This window comes from Melitaea cinxia, chromosome 10, assembly GCF_905220565.1.
Source record: "Melitaea cinxia chromosome 10, ilMelCinx1.1, whole genome shotgun sequence".
In the NCBI taxonomy this organism is placed as follows: Eukaryota; Metazoa; Arthropoda; class Insecta; order Lepidoptera; family Nymphalidae; genus Melitaea; species Melitaea cinxia.
Window position 1 is genome coordinate 10193845 of NC_059403.1, and position 25840 is coordinate 10219684.

The 25840-nt window shown below is 31.0% G+C and overlaps 1 protein-coding gene and 1 long non-coding RNA gene across 3 annotated transcripts; both read right to left on the bottom strand.

Moving 5' to 3' along the window:
• Positions 1 to 3110: 3110 nt before the first annotated feature.
• On the bottom strand, positions 3111 to 25840 carry LOC123657300 (growth factor receptor-bound protein 2). Its single transcript, XM_045592873.1, has 6 exons — positions 25531 to 25840; positions 25348 to 25445; positions 24919 to 25038; positions 18610 to 18775; positions 12088 to 12198; positions 3111 to 3173 (listed from the first exon to the last, which is right to left on the bottom strand). The coding sequence occupies exons 1-6, from the start codon at positions 25606 to 25608 to the stop codon at positions 3111 to 3113; spliced, it is 636 nt and encodes a 211-aa protein (XP_045448829.1). The 5' UTR covers positions 25609 to 25840.
• On the bottom strand, positions 5150 to 8052 carry LOC123657301. Of its 2 annotated transcripts, XR_006743682.1 has the most exons (3): positions 7959 to 8052; positions 5604 to 5657; positions 5150 to 5409 (listed from the first exon to the last, which is right to left on the bottom strand). It is a non-coding gene; the product is annotated as an uncharacterized LOC123657301 (long non-coding RNA). The 2 variants fall into 2 exon arrangements; XR_006743681.1 differs by lacking the exon at positions 5604 to 5657.

A 25840-nucleotide genomic window follows, 5' to 3' on the forward strand; every position in this document is an offset into this window, starting at 1 on the left:
TAGGTGCCTTTAGGAATATCCAGGGAATTTTTTTGACTAAAATAATGGAATATAATATGATGATATAACTCTTACTCACATAGTCAGTAATAAAAAAAAAAGTGTAAAAATCGAATATTCGAATATAATTTGAATAACGTTAACCACATATAGGTACATATTTGCAAAGTAAAAAAAATGTAAATTTCCACTATTTTTATATAGCACAAAGTTATCAAAATAAGTTTGCAAATATATAGCATAATTTTGCATTTACATATTACTTCATTTTGATGTGTTATGTCGGGAGCAATTTAGTTAATTTTTAAATGTAATTAATCGAGTCAGTGTGCACATTAAACCAAAAATTCTTACTTTTTGTGCTGTCCCAAAGATTTCAAATATAATTTATCAAAGTTATTTATAAAAATATTAATAAAAAATATATAAAATATATTATAACATTTACATAAAAAAAAACTACATTTATTTATACTATATAAATAACATTTCTACATTTAAATATTTACAACGAACTTTGTAATGAATATTTATTATTTCATCCTTTAACCTAGTATCATTTGTTTTACTGATGAACTTAAATGGATAGATTATGTAAAAGTAAAACACCAAATTACTTTAAAATATTAGCGTTAACGTGTATTTACATGACTTTGTAACTTAATTTTTAATACTATAACATTATTTGTTGTTTATAAAAGATTAATGTTCAACAAGATTTGTACAAACTATATAAATGAATGTAAATTATTTATTCGTAAATGTTTTGTATTTAAAAAGGTTTTGTAAAGATTACTTTTAGTAATGTAGACACTTTGGTTGCGATGCAATAAAAATGTGATGTTATTTGTAGTATTTCATAGAACTATTAAATTATTTATTGTTAATAAAATATGTTATACTTATTTGAAGGCTTGAAGGCCTCGCTACGTTGTACAGTTCCTTTCCCGCGGTCCTTTTGTATGAACAAAAAAGATACAGATTTTTTAAATATAACTCGGTCGACATTTGCTACGCTCGTTGTATGGCTCACCTGATTACAGTAAGTGATTACCGTAGCTTATTGACGTCTGCAACACCAGAAGCATCGCAAGCGCGTTGCCGACCCTTTTCCCAATTTCCGACTGCTTGAAAAAAGTATTATTTAGCTATGATCTTCTGGAAGGTCGAGGTACTACCCCAGTCGGGCTGTTCCATATTTTTGAGCGGGAAACTTCCTGCTGTGTCGTACTTACCTCAGTGAAATAATATTTTATATAGAACCAAATCTAGTACATAGATAGATAGTCTACAATTAATTAATAAAAAATGATTAAACTTGGCTAAATGTAGATTATAAAGTTGTCAATATGTGATTTTATTTACTAGTAGTAGGTACTACAGATACACTCATATAATTACATAATCATTATAACCTCATAATTAATTAAACATAAACGTAGACGTACTATTTTTGTTTCGTAGACAATTTCAAACATTATAAGTGAAATTGCAACTTCAGAATGCTTAAGAAATTCAAAACCATGTCATGTTTCAGAACTTTTGTAATAAAGTGGCTTTCATGAGAAGATAATACAATTTTTAAACTCAACCATACAATTAGTTATTTGTATAGGGGATTAAAAGTAAAACATCGAATGTACAATATTAAATTTATTAGTAAAAAATATTATACATCTTCCACAATATTGGAGAATCATAACTTAACTATTTTAAATATTTGATTATTATAGATTAGCACTTCCATTTTCTTATTAAAACATGCCTTTACACGTTTACTGTCAGCGAGAAGCGACGGTCGCGGTCGAACATCACATGTGCGTCACCACACTTATTCTACAATACACACAGTTAAATGCTTCGCTCGAAGTATATTTCGTTTAAATTTATTTATCGATTAGAAATATTCTTTTCCTATACCTATCGATGATTTTAGAACGATGTCACGATTACTATTAAAATCCTATTAGGTTTCGATAAATATAGCGACTTTTTGGTTACAATAACAAAAATAAATATCTAAATTGAATTAACGAGCACTCGAGTTTAATTTCAAATTCTTGACTATATAGTTAAACGCTACTAAGTACACTGACGCTCGGGTGCCACGGTGCGGACACCGAATAAATACACTTCGTACGTTTATCAATCGGCGACTGTAGTCGACCGACTACGTCGTCCTTGTGTTATTTCCGATTAAAATTCTGAACCATAATCGCAATTATAAAAAAAATACTTTGTTAACACTAAAACAGGTAACGGATCCCATTCAAATTAACACATCAAAAGCAATTTGTTATAAGCACAATGTAAATATTTAAAATGTTCGAAGATAGTAAATACCGTTCTAAAACACCTCGCTGTACAATCATACTATCAATCAAATATCGTCAATACGAAACGATTACAGGCATACTATACGCGTTTATCGTTTGTGCGCAACACAAATCGTCTGAGCCTACGCTAGGGAGAGTTAAGCTTTAAGGACGCTACAATTTATGTGGATATCTTATAATATGTCTACCGTACCAGATTATATACTTTTATAGCGGTTATGAAAATAATAAAACCAAAAGAACTTAAAATTATCACTTAACTAGCAAATAAAATGGTAAATATTTAAAAATGAGCATTATAACTAACAAGGGATAAATAATGTTCATACTTTAAAAATCACATTAATTTGAAATCTATATTAGGAAACGTCTGCGACAGCCGATCGATTCCTCATATATTTATTACTAAGCATATATTAAAAAAAAAACCTCTAAAATAACATTGTGGCACGTATAATCGGACGAAATACACGTTCATCCGGCGAATTGTCACGATCGATAAAGTAAAATAAATTCGTCACAACAACGGGAAAACGACGGGAAAGCAACGGGGGGCGGGTGGTCAATAGTGATCTAGACAGGCGAAACAAACGTAGCGTTCACACGACGAACGGTCCGAGCCGAATATCGTGTTGATTCCAATCGTAATATCAAAATAGCTGTACGACAAAAAGCACCATAAAACGTTCGAAACATAGAGCCCGTCGTGTGGGCGGCTCGAGGCGCGGGGCGAGGCGCGGGGCGGGGCGCGGGGGGCGGGCGCGGCGGCGGGCACTACGAGTGGTAGGCGGTGACGTACGACGCCGGGAACAGCCCGCGACGGTGCGCGATCTCGCCCTGGAACAGTTTAAGACATCTTGTTATTACCGATATAACCAAAAACAATCTCTATAACTCTTAACAGCTACCACTACGACACAATGTTGCGAGCATACGCTCAAATCTATCTATATAATAATAGGTGAAGCAAAAAAACTTGTGCCCCTTTTTACAATTTTTTTTATATAAGGTTATGTCCACGGGCTTTATAATGCCCGTGCTTTTGTTATTCCAATTTTTAGTTTTTTACTGATCTGATGATTACTTGGTACACTACTGCAGCTTACATTAAGAGAACTAATTATTCTATCTTAGTATCCCTAATACAGACATGAGTCCACCGACCAAAATTATGCTAACTTAATTGATATCTTACATGCAAAAGACATTTACTTTTTTTAAATTTTATTTTCATTTTTTTTATTATTATTTTTTTATTATACTGCGCCTTACTTTATTATTGTCATTATTATTATTTTATTATTGTTTATATATACACTTACTTGCTATCTATAATATATGTACAGTTATTTTCTAGTTAACGTATATTATGTACACTTATGACCTACTTGGCCTACTTACAATATACACTTAACCTATGTTATTATTGTTAGATAGTAATAATTATTAATCCTTTGTCTGATAAAACCTTTATGTTATAATTCTTTAAAAAAAAAACAATAAACTTGTCTTTGGCTCGCCCGCTACTCTGTGCTCTGTGGTCAAGACAAATTGATTAAAAAATGGCTTTCATTTTCTCCAAAAATTAAAATTAAAAAACAAAAATACAACATGGTAGCATAGAAGTGGTTCCTATAAACGGAAATAAAAAAAATAAAAAAAAGCGTTAAAGTAAAGTGAAAATACAATAACAACCAACTATAAAAACATAAAAAAAATTAAAAGTCGGCGTGTTTAAAGATGGAGGAAAAAGATTCTTTATCGCGTATACAGCAACTTACGAATGAAAAAACGTTTATACTATGGAAATTCCAAGTGGAAATCCATTTGAGAAGTAACGATTTATATGAAATTGTGCATGATGGCGATGTTACGCCAAAAGACTCGAAAGAAAAATTAAAAAAAGATGCACAGGCCCAGAAAATTATTACAAGTACAATAGACAGAAAACATTTACCACTTTTATTGTCATGTAAAACCGCATCAGAAATGTATAAAAAACTTTGCTTCATATTTGAAAAGAAAAGTGACCAACAAAAGTGCAATACTTTACAAGAATTTTTCCAATATTCATACAATACCAAACAGGACATGACTTTCCACATAAGTTCGCTCGAAAACCTAGTGTACCAATTAAACTGCTTGGGTGAAAATATCAACGATAACATGCTCATAACAAAAATTATATCAACATTACCAGAAAATTACAATAACTTTATAACAGCATGGGAGTCGACAGCAACATCTGACAAAACTACTAATAATTTAATTTCAAGACTTTTGGCCGAAGAAAAACGCTTAACAACTATAAGTACTACTACTGAAAATATTGCTTTTAAAGCCAACAATAAAAACTTTAAAAAGAAATTCTGTACATTTTGCAAGAGAAATAATCATGAAGAAAATAATTGTTTTTTCAAGAAAAAAGTAAAACCTTGCTCTATTTGCAAGAAAAATAATCATGAAGAAAGAAACTGTTTCTTCAGGAAGAATCAGGTATCTTTTTTGGCTACCGAAGAAACTTTTGTGGTAGATTCGGGCTGTACAAGTCATTTGACCAATAAAAATTCAATTTTAAGTCATGAAAAAGAATGTAATATTGAAATTAAAACTGCAGAAACAAATAACACTATCACAGCCACTAAAATCGGTAAAATTAAGTCTGAAAACTGTAACTTTGATGGCATGCTATATGTTCCTAAACTAGAGAAAAATTTGCTGTCAGTTAATGCTATAACGGAGAAGGAAGGAGTTGTCATATTTACTAAAGATAAAGTAACAATAAAAAAGGATAATAAAATAATACTACAAGGTGAGAAAGATAAAAAAGGTTTATATAACATAAATATTAACACAAATACTGAAGAAAATGTCTTAATTTCATATGACAAAGAAACCGCAGAAGATTGGCATCGTAGATATGGTCATCCTGGAAAAGAAACATTAAAAAATATTATTAAATCAGTAGAAGGGATAAATATTACCAATAAGGATATAGATACACTTACCTCAACATGTGATATATGTATGAAAGCAAAACAAACCAGAATTCCATTTCATACTCGACAAAAATCTGAAAGAATATTACATACAATACATACAGACATATGTGGACCTATTTCACCTGAAACATGGAATAACAAGAAATATGTATTAACATGCATTGACGACTATACAAACTATACTCAAGTTTACCTATTAACTAACAAAAGTGAAGTATCTATGTACTTAAAACAATATGTACAAGAGGTAGAAAGACACACAAACCTTAAAGTCAGTGTCATACGATGTGATGGGGGTGGAGAATACTCCAGCAATAACCTGAAAGAATGGTGTAAAAACCAAGGAATAAAAATAGACTATACGGTATCCTATACTCCACAACAAAACGGTAAAGCTGAACGTTTTAACCGGACCTTGATGGAAAAAGTACGAGCATTACTATATGAATCGAACATGAACAATGAAATGTGGGGTGAAGCAGTATTGTCAGCAACTTATTTGTTAAATAGAACTCCACGAGACGGTCAACTAAAAACTCCTATAGAAATGTGGACTGATAAAAAACCAAATGTGAAAAATATACAAATATTTGGCTCAGAAGTATACACAAAAATATTAAAACCGCTAAAGAAACTTGATGAAAGAAGTGAAAAGCTCATATTGGTTGGTTATGCTCCAACTGGTTATAGACTCTGGAACTCTGAAAATAGAGAAATAATAATAAGAAGAGATGTAAAGTTTGTAAAAACTAACAACCAAGAAAAATGTAATCCTATAAATGAAGAAAATGACATAATTGAATTAACAACAAGCTATGATGAAACTCAAAATAATGAAAAGGATAACATACCAAATGAAATTCAAGAAATAATAAATGAAGAACAAGGAACATCTAATGAAGAAGATATATGTATACCAAATAATACAGCAGACACAACAAACACAGACATACAACCAACTACATTTATACAATGTAATAAAGAAATTACACCTGCTCCAGGAAAAAGACTAAGAAAACCACCACAGAGATATGATGATTATGTGATGATGACATACAGTGAAGCGATTAACGGTGAAGACAAACTTAAATGGCAAAAAGCTATTGATGATGAAAAAAAATCTTTGATTGAAAATAAAGTATGGAAAATTGTAAACGAAGAAGACACTAAAGGTAAAAAGATTCTAAGTAATAAATGGATATTGAAGATAAAAGATGATGGCACCTACAAAGCTCGCTTAGTAGTTCGAGGATTTGAACAACGAGAAGGAATTGACTATCATGAGATTTTCAGTCCTGTGATAAGCAGTAGTCCTTTAAGAATGATTTCTGCTATAGCAGCCATAAACAATTTTAAAATTAAAACATTTGACATTAAAACTGCATTCTTATATGGCGAATTAAATGATGATGAAGAAATCTATATGTACACACCAGAGGGAATGAGTGCTAAAGGTATATGCAAACTGCAAAAAGCCCTGTATGGCATGAAACAGGCACCTCTAAAATGGAATAAAACATTTACAAATTATTTGAACAGTCAAGGCTTAGTACAACTTGCAACTGAACCATGTATTTTAAAAAATGAAAATAACACAATATTCTTAGGTATTCATGTGGATGATGGAATAGTAATTGGAGAAGACGAAAGCGAAATAGACAAGATCATGACAAAAATTGGTAAAAGATTTATAACCAAGGTAATAACCCTAACAAATATGTTGAAATGGAAATAATGAATAATCAAAACGAGTTAAAATTAAAACAAGAATTTTTTGTAGAAAACATATTGCAAGATTACGACATGATGGGATCAAAAGTATCAGCAATACCTATAGAATCAAGTAAAAGAGTAGAATCTGCTAAGAACACTGTATTTCCTTACAGAGAATTACTAGGAAGCTTAACATACATTTCAAATAAAACCAGACCCGACATAAGTTTTGCTGTAAATTATTGCAGTAGAAAAGTAGAAAATCCAACAGATCAAGATGTTCACAACTTAAAACAAATTCTAAAATACTTAAAAGGAACAAAAAAGAAAGGACTAACCTATCCAAAAGGGAAAAGAGATATTGAGATAACTGCATACTGTGACTCGGACTATGCAGGAGATACTGAAACAAGAAGAAGCACTACGGGATATATTATATTCCTTAGCAACTGTCCAATAAGCTGGTGCACAAGACGTCAATAGTAGCACTTTCCAGCACTGAAGCGGAATACATAGCTGCGGCTGAATGTTGCAAAGAACTTCTATACTTAAAATCAGTAATTCAAGAACTTTTTGAACTCTAATAGTGTTAAAGTGACAATGTTTGTGGACAATCAAAGTGCGATAAGAATTATTGAAAATGGAGTGATAAATAGACGTTCAAAACATATAGACGTTCGCTACAAATTCATTCATGAAAAAGTGAAAAATGGTGATGTGATAATTAAATATTGTTCATCAAATGAACAAACAGCAGACATTTTCACAAAAATATTAGCTAAAGTTAAATTTATCTATCATACAAATAAGATTGTTATGTAAGTTACATTTAAGGAATTTTGTTTATGCTTAAAACTTATGTGTTAGCCACTTATTACAAATTGTTTACTTAAATTCATTCTTTTACGTTTGTAAAACCGCTGTACAACATATTATAAAAGACAAAGGAATTAAAATTAGGGGAGTGTGTTAGATAGTAATAATTATTAATCCTTTGTCTGATAAAATGATGATGGTGTCTGTCGGTCACCAACCCGCCTGCCCAGCGTGGTGACTATGGGCAAAACACATGAGTTCACGTTATTTATGGCGTAAACTTGTGGAGGCCTATGTCCAGCAGTGGACTGTTTAGGCTGTAATGATGTCTGATAAAACCTTTATGTTATAATTCTTTAAAAAAAAAACAATAAACTTGTCTTTGGCTCGCCCGCTACTCTGTGCTCTGTGGTCAAGACAAATTGATTAAAAAATGGCTTTCATTTTCTCCAAAAATTAAAATTAAAAAACAAAAATACAACAATTATTAGTAATTTATTATTTTTTTCCCTACATTAAAATACAATTTACTCTTACAAATAAGTGTGCTACAATTCTGTTGTGTTGTCTTTTTTACAAAAATTTGGCGGCCGCAGGAGTGTGAAATTTCGCACACTTATAATTTATTCAGGGAAGATTACTATTTTTTTTAAATTATGCATAAAAATATTAAATCAATAAAAAAAACATTACACATATTACCGTATATTTGATACACGCATATATACTCTTTTGCTTATTATTATAAAAATATAGTTTTTGACGACAGAACTAAAATAATGTTCAAACTTATAATTTAAGTTAATTAAGTAATGGTCGAATTACTACTACCACTGGGCGACCACTAGCCAAAACAAATACATGTACCTGCGTTCCCAAAACTTTCACTTACTTTGGCCCGGTTATTTCTGTCTTCTCATTGCCATCGCTAATTGTATTTTTCTATCCTGATGTAGTAAGTATCCTTTTGTAATCACCATCTTGATTTTTTTTTTACTAGTCAGGTCTACCTCACATTAACATAACAAACAAGCTTACGACCACCATTTGGGAATCAGTGGTCACACAATATTCTATGATATGATAATTTAGAGGAACCAACATGCTATATTAGCGGGCGTTAAATTAGCAGTCTGTCGCAGTTAGGGATTGCGATCCGGTGTCGGTTTCAATCCGACCGGATCCGGTCAAATTTTCATCATTTCGGCCGGATCCTGACCGGATTGGTCAAACCATAATAACCTAACTTTTCATTCCGATATAAGTAAACCGTTAATGAAGCGTAACGAACAGTATATGCTATATGAAATAATTTTTTTATACTAATTTAAGACAAGTTTAAAAAGGTCTTGTTTTGAAAATTGAGAACTTCAGTTTCAAAGCAAATTATATATCAAATTAACCTTTTGAATATACTTGACAAGGGCTTGCAAGTCCTGTGCGCCAACGACGTCTATAGGCGACAAAAAACCCGGTCCACAAAAATATTAAATAAAATTATTAAAAAAATATTTCTAGTATTTTAATTCAACATTTCTGAAAAAAGAATATCCCTGCAACATTTGAGAATAAAAAACAAGTCTTTTACAGCTACACGTACTGAGAAACATTGAAATAAAAAATGCATTCTTATTCCACGTAAATGATATGTCCAGAACGCCGAAGTCGTCTATAGTTGACCGCTAGGGATGTGACGCAAAAAGTATAAATAAATAAATAAATATTTACAACATAAACACATGGTCATCTGTTCCTAAAGTAAGCAACCGTTAGCCGTAACCGTAGCTACGTTTTTTTTTGATAAACTTACATATAAATAATAAATATATAAATAAATGTATATTACACCCAGACTCGGGGTGGGAATCGAACCCACAACCCCAGGAGCAAAAAGCAGGGACACTACAAACTGTGCCAACGGGCTAGTCAAAATGGTATAAACGTTTTTTAAGCTATTCAAAATTGAATTCAAACGTGTTATATTTTCTATAAATAATTTGATATTTGAATAAAACAAAATGTAAAAAACATAAAACTACCAGCTAACACATAAATAGCAAATGAATAAAAAAATCAAATCAACTAAAATCAATAAAATTGCCATAATAAATCTGATATCGCAAATCTGGCGCATCCCTAGCGTTTCACCATTAATCCGTTTACTACACGCCGTTGTCACGCATAGGCGGCACTGGTGACGTCATAAGCGAATAGTGAGAAAAGTAGTGCAGTGCAACATGAGCGATACCTTAGAACATCGTCGCATTTTGGACGGCGTCGATGATTTTAATAATACTTATGTTAACAATTACAAATAATTTTTTTTTCAATTTTTTATCTAAGGTTAAGAGCGAAGATTAAGATTTTCTTTCTCATTCTCAAAATCATCTGGAAGCATCAACATCATCTTTAGCCCCCACTCTCATAAAAGCTTTTCTTCTGTGCTTAAGTTAGCCTACGCTTGTGTGCGCCAGACCCACGGCTTTGGTGTCGTGAAATCAAATGGCGGTATCTATTATTCAATACTGTTTTAGTACTATTTGCTACCTAAGCGAAAAAAGTACTTCAGTAGTTGATCCGATAAAGCAAATTAATATAAACGGTGCGGTCGGTGCCAGCCTTAGTTAAAATAAATTTTTACATGCGTTTAATATTAAGGCTGGCACCTACACCCCTAAATAAATAGTAGGCATATGTAGGTAAGTGTACTTTAGATTTTTTAAATATAAAACTTTTATTACTGCCTTTTGTAGTTATTATTTATCTAATAAGAAAAATTACAAATTTGTTAATTTTTTAAAATTACTTTTCATATATATGAATTCGATTCGAACTCGATATATAGCGTGCGGCTTCCTTGCGTACGTCAGCTGCGCTGTAGTCGTCCAGTTGTGACAGCGACTTCGTCATGGCGATAGAAAAGAGTGTTGTGCTTTACTACGATTATTTTTGTAATGTTTGTCTTTTTATTTATGTTATTGTAAGTATATATAACGAGTGTCAAATAACACAAAAAAATATTGAAAAAATAAACCTTCCTAGATTATGTAAGTAGTAATTTATAGCATAAAAACCAACAAAAACAAGTCACTGTGTGGTACTCGATAACAACTCTTGGCAACACTATTTTTTTCGTAGGTATGTATACTCGATTTACTTTACTTACTATAATGACTAATGAGTACTTTACGCTACTGACTACATGTATTAATATTTAAGATTTATTGTATTCGTTACTGTTACGAATTCTGAGTACTCTAAAAATATAAAGAACGCGCGCAGTTTGTGTTATTTGACCAGGAAAATATAAAAACAGCACATGTATCATTTAAATTCATTCTGCGATAGATCTCTGTGAAGTCATCTGAAACTTTTATGTCTGTTTACTTTAAGGTTGAGAGGCTCCAAAACATCCCTAGTTTGAATCTTAATATTTCTTTTTCTGCAAGTAACTACAATGTATACTTCTATAATTCTTACACTATAAGACAAGCAACTTCAGTGCTAATTTAGCTGTAAACAGATTTGAATATCTTCACCATAACGCATCTATAGCTTATTTTAATTTGCGAAAACATTTATCTCAATGCCAAAGGACTCCTACACTTAAGAATCACCCTCTATCTTGTAATAGTGCGATTATTTTCTCAAAAAAATGCCATCACCAGATCAGACAATATGACACCGGATCTAGTAGGTGCAAAATAATGCCAGGTCCGCCGGTTTACCGGATTGCAATCCTTAGTCGCAATGTCCACTGTTGGAATGACCACAATTGCAGTTTATTTTACTAATAGGTATTCTGTATACTAATGTAGTGTATAATAATCAGTAAGTATAAATAAAAATATAGAGCGAGCGGGCGACTTAATGATAAAGAATGTAACCCTGGGAGGGCTCAATAAATTTCAAGGCGATTCAAACTACAGTTAAGTACAGTTAGTAAAGTTATTTATTTAACTATCCAAATTATAAAATGACTAATAATTTTAAAGATAAAGAAGATTTTTTTTATTTCTTTTATATATTATATTATATTGTTAGGACGAGTTTAAGGATGCCTTTATGTATTGCTTACTGGTAGTTACCAGTAAAGTAGTAATTACTACTTTTAATTTTTCAAAATGACATTAAATCTGATATTTTTGCATTTTAAGTATAAATACGATATAAGGAGTGAATATATATAATTAATAGTAATATACGGTAAATTAACGCACCTGCCACCAGTGTTGGTCGGAGCGGTCAGTGACCGTGATGACGTCACCGCGCCTGAATTCCAGCTCGCCCGCTTCTTGTGGAGTGAAGTCGTACAGAGCTTGCACCAGCATCTGGAAATTATAAAATTAATTATTACAAAACGCCTTTGCAATTTCCTTCGCGTTGATAATTAAGCCATTGCTATTAGTCGAACTGTTATTTTATATGGTCTGTTATTTTACTTATGAACAATAAGGCTGTTTAATGCTAATATAATTGTTAATTTTTTTTTATGTCTGTCGATTACAATGAAATAAATATGTCTTCTTAATAATATAAAGATAATGCAATATAATTGTGTTTGCAGACAAACGAAAAAAAAAACCGACTTCAATTACATCGAAAAGTAATACAACGTAGATCGACGAAAAAATAGTCAAGTAACTACGCGTTATGAAAGATTACTCAAAAAGTTGTTATCAGATCTCGATAAAATTTATATGTGACCACATGACAAACATCAGCTTTCGATTAAATTAAAAATTATTAAAATCGGTACACCCAGTAAAAAGTTATTGCGGATTTTCAAGAAGTTCCCTCGATTTTTGTGGGATTCCATCATCAGATCCTGGTTTCCTTATCATGGTACCAAACTAAGGATATCCCCTTTCCAACAAAAAAATAATTATCAAAATCGGTACACCCAGTAAAAAGTTATTGCGAATTTTCAAGAGTTTCCCTCGATTTCTCTAGGATCCCATCATCAGATCCTGGTTTCCTTATCATGGTACTAAACTTGGGATATCTCCTTTCCAACAAAAAAAGAATTATCAAAATCGGTATATTCAGTAGAAAGTTATGCGGTATAATACAACGTAGGTCGACGAAAAAAGCGTCAAGTAAAAACGCATTATTAGATATAGCTCGAAAAGTAGTTGTTAGATCTCAAATAAATTTAAATGGGACCAATTGGCACACACCACCTTTCGATTAGAAGAAAATTTGTCGAAATCGCTCCACCGAGTCAAAAGTTCTGATGTAACATACATAAAAAAAAAAAAAAATACAGTCGAATTGAGAACCTCCTCCTTTTTTGGAAGTCGGTTAAAAATAACTTTCCTCTTAATATTATTAATATAATGATGTACTAAAGTATTAATATTTTATAGAATACAGGATCTAACTTCTGGCGTTCATACGCATTTAATGTCTTAAAGTGAAAGTATTAAGATTATTATTATTATTTAGAAGTAAGTAATTTAAATACAATAACCATAACAAATAAAATTTAATTTTACCAATATCCTTTTTATTTTTGATAGCTTATTTTTCAGTTATATATTGTATAAAATAACATTTAATTACGATTTATGAGACTATTCTCATTACATCTCATTATCACATTATTCTATAATAATAGTAAGTTAATTCAAAAAGTAAGTTATTCGAATCTCCACCATTTTTCTTGTATATTTTTATTGTTTTGATTACAAAAAATGAGCGATTCAAGTTTTGACAGTACACCGCCAGATATTTTGAACGCTGTAAAAGGCATTTCCAACAAATATTCATATTATTATGGGTGTAGAATAAAGTCTTCTATGCGATTGTTGATAATTAGGTATTCAAAACACTCATGTGATACCATGTTTTGACAGTACACCGCCAGATATTTTGAACGCTGTAAAAGGCATTCCCAACAAATATTCATATTATTATGGGTGTAGAATAAAGTCTTCTATGCGATTGTTGATAATTAGGTATTCAAAACACTCATGTGATACCATGTTTTGACAGTACACCGCCAGATATTTTGAACGCTGTAAAAGGCATTCCCAACAAATATTCATATTATGGGTGTAGAATAAAATCTTCTATGCGACTGTTGATAATTAGGTATTCAAAACACTCATGTGATACCCCTTATTATACAACAGTTGCATAAATAGCTACTATATATTTCATATAATAATATAAATAACATACATTTGACTTTAAATAACCAATACAATTTAATTATATTAGTGGTAATAAATTTCCGCTTTTGTCTATTACATGTAGCATTTAAGTAATTAATATTCGATTTCCAGAACCTTTCGGATATGGAAGTGAGTTATTTAATAATATTTCTATTGATAAATATTGTACTTCATAAAAACGTATGAGGATTATAGATGTTTCACGTATCTAAGACGATTGAGTAAAAATTAAGAAAACATTATTAAATTATTAAAATGCAACAGTTGCATTACGTATTATTTGTAATTTTTATTATTTTAAAATTAGGTGCCTAGTTATTTAACATCTTCATGCGATTTTTTTAAGTAGTTTGTATGAAAACTATAAAACGGTCAAAGACTTATATTAATTATAAAATAAATTACTAGAGCATTTATTGACTACAGTTTCAATTATTTTAATTGCAGATAGCTACATGATACTCTGATATTAACCTTATAAATAAGATAACATTACACAGCTATAGCTGGATATTTTCACTTATATTTAGTCCTATTAGCAATTTATTATAATTGAAAAAGAATACGTTTTTTTTAAACATAGTTTATACTATATATTGTTTTCTAATGCTTACGCGATTTCACTCATTATAATGAAACAACTTTATTGGATTTTATCGCGGTTTATTATGTTTTTTTAATGCCCGACGTTTCGGATACTTTACAGAAATCATGGTCACGGGAAGACTAGAGGTCGAAAAGGAAGTTTCATTATACTATATATGTCAAAATATACGTTATTATGTATCAATTTAAAAAACTTTTTCATATATTGAATGAATGTAATGTGTGTAACATCTCGGAAACCACGACTACGTGATCATTGCAACAATTGCTATAAATAGACACACGATCGAAGAATTTATATTCGATCGACGCGATTCTCTGCGCACTACGACCATCGCTCAGTAACTAGAGATTATAGAGACAGCCACAATGACCGAGATATTTCGGTTTCTTTATCAGGGTCACGCCACAATATTTACACGACGCGTTGTTATCAAACTAGTGTATTACGTAAACTCGGATCTCCTTCCTAATTAGTTTCATTTAGATAATTGATTTTTCTTTTCAAAGGTCGACACTGACATTTTTAAATATATATTATATATCATGCTATTTTTTATGTACAATGTGCGTAGAAACGAAGTCGAAAGATGGAGATAGTACAATTGATTTTAAATTAAGTTGGCAAGTGTAACAGTGTTCTGGCTCAACCTCTATCGGAGAAGGACGGAATGCTGTATAAAATTGTGAAACAAGCTGTTTAGTACAGATAGTATTATATATTACTGTACTTACTGTATAAGACCTAAGACGGTGGCATCATCAAATTGACGAAACCCTCCATATATAATAAATAATCCAAAACAAATAATATGAAGTGCTATAACTAAGTAGTGTTCAACCCAAAATAAATTAGACTTTAATTTCATACATTTTCGATAGTTTAAAAATGATTCAAAACGAGAGTAAAGTGCATAATCTAATACGATGCATTAATAAAAAATAAAACACTGAAAGACAGATTAGAAAAGGAGAAAGTAGTTTGTATATATGAATTCATTAAAACAGTTTCGACTAAAACAATGCGTATCTGAGACTGTATATTATCATTTCATCAAGATCTATACTATGTTTATAACTTTCTGAAATTCCAAATAATAAATAGTTTCCAAGTCCGTAGTAAATGATGTTTGGAAAATTGCTTGTAGTTGTGCTACATATACTAATTAATGTATTTTTGTATTACGACACGCCTTAGCTGAATGATCATCTGTCATCGCCAAGCATAAACTATAATAATTGTGTTTGCTCGCAAACGAAAAAACCCACTTCAATTACATCGACAAGTAATACAACGTACGTAGACGAAAAAAATTAACAAACGCACTAGTCGTTACTACGATTTTCGAGGGTTTCCCTCGATTTCTTTGTGTTTCTTGGTTTCCTCATTATGGTACGACAATTGGGATACCTCATTTCCAACAAAAAAGAATTATCAAAATCGGTACATAAACGACGAAGTTATATATATCTAATATATAAAATTCTCGTGTCGCGGTGTTTGTAGTTAAAACTCCTCCGCATATTGGGTGGGTCTGAGAATCGAACAACATCTATTTTTCATCCCCCTAAATATTAAGGGTAGTCCACCCGTATTTTTTTTAATTTTTAGATAAATTACTAATTTTTTATTTTATCTACCATCAACCTCTATTTTTAAATAGCGTTTAGCGGCAAGATAACGTTTGCCGGGTCAGCTAGTAAAAATTTACGAAATGAAAAAGGGGAAATGGGATTTCTACGCATACACGTTTAATTTTTTTTATGTGTACTAGTTGGTCCCCTAGTGGTCGAAATTCGACCATGATTAATTTAAATTATACATTTTAACGGTAAACAAAAGAGTATAAAATTATGTATGTGCGTGTGTGTATCAAATACATGGTAGTGTGTGTAATTTTCTTTTTATTAATTTAATATATTTTTATGCATAATTAAATAAAATATTAGCATTCTGCAACCCTTCACTATATAAACTATATGTGTGTGAAGTTTCATTCTCGTCCGTTCGCGCAATTTTCGTAAAAAAGAGTACAAAGTTTTCTCTTCACGTATTAATATATAGATTATAGGCTACATAAGGAGCTCTATAAATTATAAGAGGGAAGAAGTAGTTACAAATAGCTACTAGTACCATAAGTCTAGAAATTCAGTGCGGACGATACCGCGATAAATAAATACCTTACACATGATTGTATTCGAAGGCTTTTCAATACATACGCTAAATTTATTTACAAACTAAAATGTTAAATTTATATAGACGTAAACATATCTCAAAAGATTAATTTATCGTATAGACCAGTTAAAAATATAACGATCTTTGTAATTATATAATATCTAAGCGACAACGAAAATTATAATTGCCTGTCGCATGTTAGATTAAGTTAGCGGATAGGTGTGACCGACATAATGAATCAACTAATCTGATTAAATATAATTAGCTATGACGGGCAACGTTTTTGACTAGCTATCTCTCACGGTTTTACCTGCGTTAAAAATACTTTTTCTTTTGTTTAACGACGATGATAATAATGGTGATGGTGTTGACGTTTTACACCTGTGTTTAGAACTTCCAGTAAAAACAAATCTTCGTTTTAGAATATTAATTTAATGATAAATAATGAAAAATATGAAGAAAAGTAAAATGGAAATATTATGTAACATGGTAACAATTTGTCAAGAATACGAGTTATTACAATACGCGAGGCGAGGAGTTGCGTATTTCGTAAAGCTATTTTAAGTTCAATGTTTACTGCATCGATACGCTCCGTCGTTTCGTCCTCTCTGGTTTTTAACATCCGATATATAATATTTATTATTATCATAGCAACACATAAGCAAAGATTTCCTATTTACGCAAAAATTGCGCAAATTTTATTCCAAAAACTTTTGAGGTGAAACTTCGTTAGGCGCACGAGGGTAAAATTTTTACGGATGAAACGGCAACGGAAATCTAAACCTTTATAGATTTGTATAAATTTAGACGAGACCTAAAAATTAGTTTGCCAAAGAAGTTTCACTTTTGACATGTGTACTTTGTACGCACACACTTTTTTTTAAATTACTTATACTATATAATGTTGACTTAAAGTGTTTCTTCTTAGCGAAACCTTATAACATAAAAATAATATATTATTTCAGTTTCGGATTTTTCGTGACTAGTGACTGAGAAATTAAGTGACTCACTAGTGTTATTTAGTTTTTATAATATAAAGGTGAAATATGCCTATGTACACGTGGTTAAGTGGTGATTAAAAGTATTTTTTAAGCTTTTTTGAATAAAGAAATAATTTAATTTCTAGAGATTACGAAAAGTTAAAAAAAGTTTTAAATTGAGGAAAACATTACATAAATATCCGCATTGCATATTACAAAAACTAACGCAAACATTATGCGTTGACTCGATATTTGCAAATTAGTTAAAAAGTTTGGAAAGGCCGGGCGCGGGCGCGATTTTGCCATTTCATAAATTGTGTTCTAATTATTTATGTAGCATTGATATTGTTTATGAGTTTTTTGTTATAAATCTATATATCATCTATATTATGTCATCGATATCATTGAATTTGGAATATATCAAATAGGTGCAAACAATCATGACAAGTTTTGATAGAACACCGACTTACTAACTATTGTTAAACGGTTGTAATTGCAGATCAATAGCTTTTTAACGTAAAACGAAATAAAGGATTACCCAATGATTATTTAACTTTTTTATCTGAGATCATAATTATTCTGGCATATTACAATCTAACTCCACGTTATACATAAAAGTAAAATAATAAGACAAAAAAAAAAAGAAGCAAAAAGAGAGAGAATTGTTAATGCCATTATCTACGCGGGACTTAGCACGGTTGTCATGTTATCAGAAACCTCAAAATGACAATCGTACCGTAAAAGTAAACGAATTTGTTATTGGCTAACAGCGCAATTTTTTATTGGATTAAGCCAGCTCACCTCTTCGGGCACTACATCTCGAAGTTTTACATCTTGAAGACGGCTGACTGACGCCGTGCGGTGGTAGTCCACGAGCTCATTCAACGAGTTGAACTTCACCACCCATAGGAAAAATTTGCTGGACGCGTCACGGAGGACCTTGAAGTGTTGAACGCCGTCTGGACATCTGCGGAAAGGATTTTGCGTAAATTGAATTTCTGTTCCTATTACAATTTTATTAAAAACGTTATTTACTGATAAATTAATTTACCCCGATAAAAATTAACACTGGCAAATAAATATAACTTTCTTTTTATTTAAAATGAAACCGTTTTTTAGGGCGAGTACGATGAAAAAAATAAGTTTTTAATTGTTGTAGTCGATGGGAAATCCCATCGGGCACGCAGCTAGTAATCATATAAATATGCAAACAAATAGGTAGGTATAAACGGCAAGTCTTTCTAACGAGTTTAACATAGAAATCGCGTTCCATTTAGAGATAAGTTTTATAATTTGTGCTAATCAATTTAGAAATATGTAGGAATTTTTAATATTGACATTTTGCTATTGATATACTATCGAATTAATTAAATTTTAAATAATTTTTGTATCTATATTTCAATATTGAGCAGAACGGTTGATTTTTTTAGCAAGCTAATCTCAAGAAAACTGGTACTGTTTTTTTTTTTCTGTGTAAGGAACCTTTGAAATAAATTAAATATTTTTAAAAATTATTATTAAGATATATAATTATATAATTGTGTTTGCAGGCAAACGAAGAAAAACCGACTTCAATTATATCGACAAGTAATAGGTACAACGTAGGTAGACGAAAAAATAGTCAAGTAAATACGCATTAGCAAAGATTACTCCAAAAGTTGTAATCAGATCTCGATAAAATTTAAATGTGACCACATGATAAACATCGGCTTTCGATTAAATTAAAAATCATTAAAATCGGTACACTCAGTAAAAACTTATGCGGATTTTCGAGAGTTTCTCTCGATTTCTCTGGGATCCCATCATCAGATCCTGGTTTCAATAAAAAAAGAAATATCAAAATCGGTGAATGTCAGTGAAACCACGCGTTTGTATAAAAATAATTTTAAATAAATTTTTATTATTCTACTTTGTAGATTACGGGTGTAGGACGCAGATAAAAAATGTGCCGGCAGTCTAAACTACAGTACTCATAACTTTAGATACGAGTAAACGCAGACCGATGAACCAGAATAGATTAACCAACATGATTTGTTTGGGTGCAGATCTAAAATAATAACAATAAAACGCCGCTCTGTACTCCCCAACGTGTTATTGAGGGTTATTACCTTGTATCGTACAATAACACGTACATGGATGATTCTTATAACGTTCCTCTTTCGTAGCTGTCTTTGTTCGCGATGCTCATTCCTTTCCTTATCCTATTAAACTTGAGTTTTCAGTAAGATAGGCCGTTTGTTCAAAGGTTTACTTTCATGAATTACTTAATTAATAAATTTATTTATTTGCTGTAAAATTAGACCGATTACAATATACACTAATTTCAATAAAAACATTAACGTAACCTCTCTCTTTCTATTTTCACTAGCTAATATCTCCCTCTCAACTTCCGTTCACCTCACCCGATCACACTTTTCGTAACGCTCTCGTCACGCATTCACCAGCTTACTCCCTAAGTCAAGCATGCGTACAGAAGTTTTACTTCAAAAATGTACCGAAACTACATAGCCATAAAATTAGTACCGAAAACATTTGACTAGTTTTGCAAACCTCAAATGACGTTGATAGCTTTACTAAATATAGTAGCAAAGCATGAGTAAAGCAGGTGAAAGTAGTCTATGACATCTGCCCTCGTGACTATCGAGTGTACTTGTTATAAAAAATATAAGGCCTCAACATAAATCGAGCAGAATGACGTATGAATCACCAATAGACGAAAACTGGTTTCAGCTCTCACGTAGTAGGTTGATTCACGCAGCGCGGTACAGAACGAGTTAATGTTCTATCGAGAAAATTGTATGAAAATGTACTCGAAAGAAATTAAATAATTAGAAATGATCGGCTAATATCATCCGCCTATGATGCGAAGTTTCATTCCTTTTTGACTCTTATAAAATACTAGCGACCCGCTTCGGCTTCGCACAGGTATAAAATATAATTATAGAAAAGATAATTAAAATCGATCCAGTAGTTTTGATTTATTCATTACTGCCCGTGGCCCGCACGTTTATAGTAAAAGCCGGCCGGAACCGCCGCAAACGCTACGTACCGCAATTTTTAAATCTGTAATATCTTCGAAAATATTAATTTAAATCATATGCTGTAAATGGCCATATAGATCTATATTAAATCAACAATGTATTTAAGGTATTTAATTAGATAAGGATTAGTGCTGTATTGGTTAAAATCGCTTTGAAAATTAGCCATTATTTGTCGTAAAACGTAAATGACAAAAAAATGTCATTGTGGGATATCCATAAGAGATAGACATATACCATAGCGGAGTTTTCTGTAGACCTTTTCAATGTGTATAATACTTAGTAAGTACGTTATTTTGATAAATCTCGTAGGGTTCAGGCTGCGTTTGCAATGTAAGCGGAAAAAATGTAATTATTTACGACATCACATTAGAAACCTCAAAAATAACAGTATTTCTCCACTATTTAATGGATGTTATTATAAATATAAACCTTCCTCTTCAATCGCTCTATCTATTTAAAAAAACCGCATCAAAATCCGTTGCGTAGTTTTAAAGATTTAAGCATACATAGGGACATAGGGACAGAGAAAGCGACTTTGTTTTATACTATGTAGTGATAGTGATATACATCTTATTTTGGAATACCTATACTATTGTATACTATATGTTAGGTATTTCCATCAATATGTACAAAAAATTATGACTAACGCTAAATTAATAATGTTTTTGAAATACTATTTCATAAGTGTATGAGTATTTAACTTTATCATAATTTTGTTTGCTAGCAAATGAAAAAAAACCGACTTCAAATACATCGACTTCGTAATACAACGTAAGTAGACGAAAAAATTAACAAACACACTCACTAGTCGCCACTACGATTTTCGACTAAAACCATTCCACTATGACAAACATACTTTCAAAGGAATACTACGAACTCTCGTAATTATCGTAGATCAAACAGAAGCTTCTTAAGAAAAAAAAAAAAAACATTTTTCAGTACACACGTAGTAACAGTTGAAACAAAATTAATACAGTTACGAACGATTTTTCCTTAAAAGCAGGAAATATCTAAAATTCAGTTGGCGTAGTATTTTTTATATGTGTGATTATTCTTCATTCTTTAACATGTAGCCTTTCATAAATTTGAATTAATTTGCTAAAAAAAGGTACTAAGATGAAAATTAATTAGAAATATCTTACTAAACTATAATATGGTGTCTTATCCATTACGAGACTCCTTATTTTGAGTCAATATTGAATCAAATAATAATGACTAATGGTATCCGTAGTATTAGGGAACATAACACTGGTGAGTCACATATTGAAGATCAACAATTTTTATATTAACCAATTTAAGCACCAACAATGAGCAAGCAAACTGTCAGAGAAACCAAGGTTGACCACCTTATCTCTAAATTATTAGTCACACAATAACTCAGTATACTTTAAAATTTCAATTAATGTGACAATTTTTATTTTGTAAATAGAACAAAAACTAACAATTTTTAATGTTTTTTTTTTGAAACTGTTATATATGCATTTTCTTTTCAAATTATATAGGTACATAATCCTAAACAATTATTACGATATTGAAACAAAGCAATATAATTGTTTACACCCTAAATTGCTTACATATAATAAAATGGTAGGAAAGTCAAAACTGTACACTAAATAATTTTTTTAAAGGATATTTGGGGTGTGATCTACAATCGATACCGAAGCCAAAAATATAGTTTTTAGAATTTTTGTCTATTTGTCTGTATGTATGTCCGGGATAAACTCAAGAAGTACTGCATGGATTTACTTCAAATTTGGCACGAATATTATTAAGAAGTCGGGTCAACATATTGGCTACATAATATCACTCTATCACCGACGGGGAACGAGCAGTGAACCTTTATTTCTTCAACGCATTCTGTGACAACGTGTAATCTAACGACGCATATTTGAATGTTGTTGTTATTATGTTAATAGCCATGCTATAAGCTAGCTTTACACTATAAATAAAGACATTCTGTAGTATCTTTAGTATCAGCATTGCACCCGTGCGAAGCCGGGGCGGGTCACTAGTTTATAAATAAATAATAATGTTACTGGGATAGGCAATTTGATGCCTGTGTTTTAGCTAATGGCTGGCTAACATAGATACATAATTATATAAAAAAATTTATATATATTTATATATAACATATATAAATAATTGTGTTTGCTCGCAAACGAAAAAAAAACCGACTTCAATTACACCGACAAGTAATACAACGTAGAACGACGAAAACATAGTCAAGAAACTACGCGTTATCAAAGATTACTCAAAAAGTAGTTATCAGATCTCGATAAAATTTATATGTGACCACATGATAAATATCAGCTTTCGATTAAATTAAAAATTATCAAAATCGGTACACCCAGTAAAAAGTTATTGCGGACTTTTGAGAGTTTCCCTCGATTTCTCTGGGATCCCATCATCATATCCTGGTTTCCTTATCATGGTATCAAACTAGGAATATCTTCTTTCCAACAAAAAAAGAATTATCAAAATCGGTACATCCAGTAGAAAGTTATGCGGTCTAATACAACGTAGGTCGACGAAAAAAGCGTCAAGTAAAAACGCATTATTAGATATAACTCGAAAAGTAGTTGTTAGATCTCAAATAAATTTAAATGGGACCAATTGGCACACACCACATTTCGATTAACACAAAATTTGTCGAAATCGGTCTACCCGCTCAAAAGTTCTTATGTAACATACATAAAAAAAAAAAATACAGTCGAATTGAGAACTTCCTCCTTTTTTGGAAGTCGGTTAATAAATATTACACACAGATTAAGAGCAGGAATCGAACTCACAACCCCTGGAACCAAAAGACGGGTCACAACAAGCTGTGCCAATGAGCTAATCAACAATATTTATATAATATATTATTTTCCCAGCATATAATAGACTTCCCAGAACCTAATCTATTTACTAAATCTTGATAATTCAAGTTCGTGTGAACCATGTATGTGGATTTTTGAATATCACTAGTCTTTTCATTGTATTAATATTTAAGACATGACAAATTTAACATGTTTACCAGAGGTTTTTAAATGCAACAGAAAAATAATTAATTAAATATAAAACGACAATAAAAATAGTTATTTAAGTAGTTTCTTGTAACATAAATGTTTACCCTGAAATAGATTTGTTTACTTACAATGAGTCATTTTATAGATATTAAAATTAAAGTTTTAATCATTCCTACCAATAAGATTTTCTTTATTTTTACTCACATAATATTACATTATAATATATAAAAAATATTTGTGTTTTGTTTTAGCACACGTCCATTACACCCAGTACAACACAGTTCACAATGATATATCTTTGCATGGAACAAATTTGTGTTTCACTCAACTCGTCAACAAAATACTATAAACAAAAAACTTTAATTTACATCAATCGACAAGTAATACAACGTAGGTAGTCAAAAAAATTATCAATTAAAAATGCATTAAATAACTCAAAATGTACTCCAGATCTCAATTAAATTTAAACGAGACATATGAGTTAGCTATCGAGGACCATGTGTATATTGTTTAATATTTATTTTATTTATTTATATACACAATGAAGTTTTGACATGATTTAAATACAAAATATTTCATAGTAGTAGGCAAAATAAATGATATTTTAATGAAGCTGACAACAGTAGTTTAAAAAAATATCAATTAGTCCACTAAATTAACTGTTTCTGCTAGATTATTACGTGTTAGTAATGTGTTTGTTGAAATCATTTATATATTTGCCCTACCCATTGAGTAAAGAATTAGAAATTAATTAGCTAAATCCCTATTAACAATAAATAGTACCTGGATGACCAAGCTTAGCTCAATTTTTTTTTTTTTTTTTTGGTAAATCTTGTATTTTGAAAATTATATTAAAATATGAATAATGGTGGCGAAATTTACCTTCGTATTCGAATGATATTGTAGCAGTTTTTCATTGCCTTAAAACACAGAAAAATGACATTTTCTAAAAATGAATCCTATCTATATTGATTTATCGCCCCCAAAACCACCTGCATACTAAATTTCATGAATTACTTGTTTAAAAGTATTAGATTAAGAAAATATAGATGTTTACTTACTTTACTGATAAGGAAAAGTCACCGGGGCTTGATTCACTGATCCTTATGAGAAAACCACCCTCAGGTTTATTTGCTAACAATTTTTCAGCATCTGCTCTTGTTATTCTACCATAATACCAACTGCAATTAAATTATCTTGTCAATTTTTGAGACAGTAATCACACTTTTTAAATTAAAGTAAATTATTTACTAAGCAAGTGAATATAAAGCTAAAAAATATCTTATTATGACTTCTAACATTAGTTTAACATACCTCTTCTTATCCAAAAAACTTTATTTTAAAAACTAAGGGAAAACACAATACCCAACCATTTGTTTAATAAGTAATATAAGAGGAAAACAATTCCAAAAACTTAATTTTAGTAATTGACATCATACAAATTTATTCATTTCTTACCCTCTAACAATAGCTGTAACATGAGAGCTTACCTATGACTTTTCATTTGAATATAGTTACTAGGTATAAGACCTTCTTTTCCGTCCAATTCAGCCCTATACCAATTCATATCGTCCTCCATGTTAAGTATCTGCAATAACAAAAATTCTAGAAGGCACTTGTCACTAATGGACGTAAATATTATTCAAATTGAAATCAGCCAACCGGTCACTTACTTTAAGGACTTGATTCTTCTTAAAACTGAGCTCATCATCAGCAGTCGCAGTGAAATCGTGTTTTGCTACAGCCTCCATGTTCAAATTAGGCACTTCACTCTAATGTCACTGGTCACCGAAATAACTCACAAACTATGCAAATTTATGATAGCGCTTATGGTCAAGACAGTAAAGTAATCATAATGCATGTATTTTTAAATATCAAAAAGGAAAAACACTGCTTTTAATGCGAGCTAATGCGTTAAACTATTTTATTCGATATGAGACTACACATATGTCATACACAATTTCACACATACTTCTATGTTCT

What these genes read in the sequence shown, in the direction of transcription:
- LOC123657300 (XM_045592873.1), bottom strand. Translation starts at nt 25,608, where the DNA reads ATGGAGGCTGTAGCAAAACACGATTTCACTGCGACTGCTGATGATGAG. An exon ending in GACTTTTCCTTATCAGTAAA is followed by an intron (nt 18,776 to 24,918) that starts GTAAGTAAACAT and finishes TCCTTTCCGCAG; the next exon opens with ATGTCCAGACGGCGTTCAAC. An exon ending in GAGATGTAGTGCCCGAAGAG is followed by an intron (nt 12,199 to 18,609) that starts GTGAGCTGGCTT and finishes TATAATTTCCAG; the next exon opens with ATGCTGGTGCAAGCTCTGTA.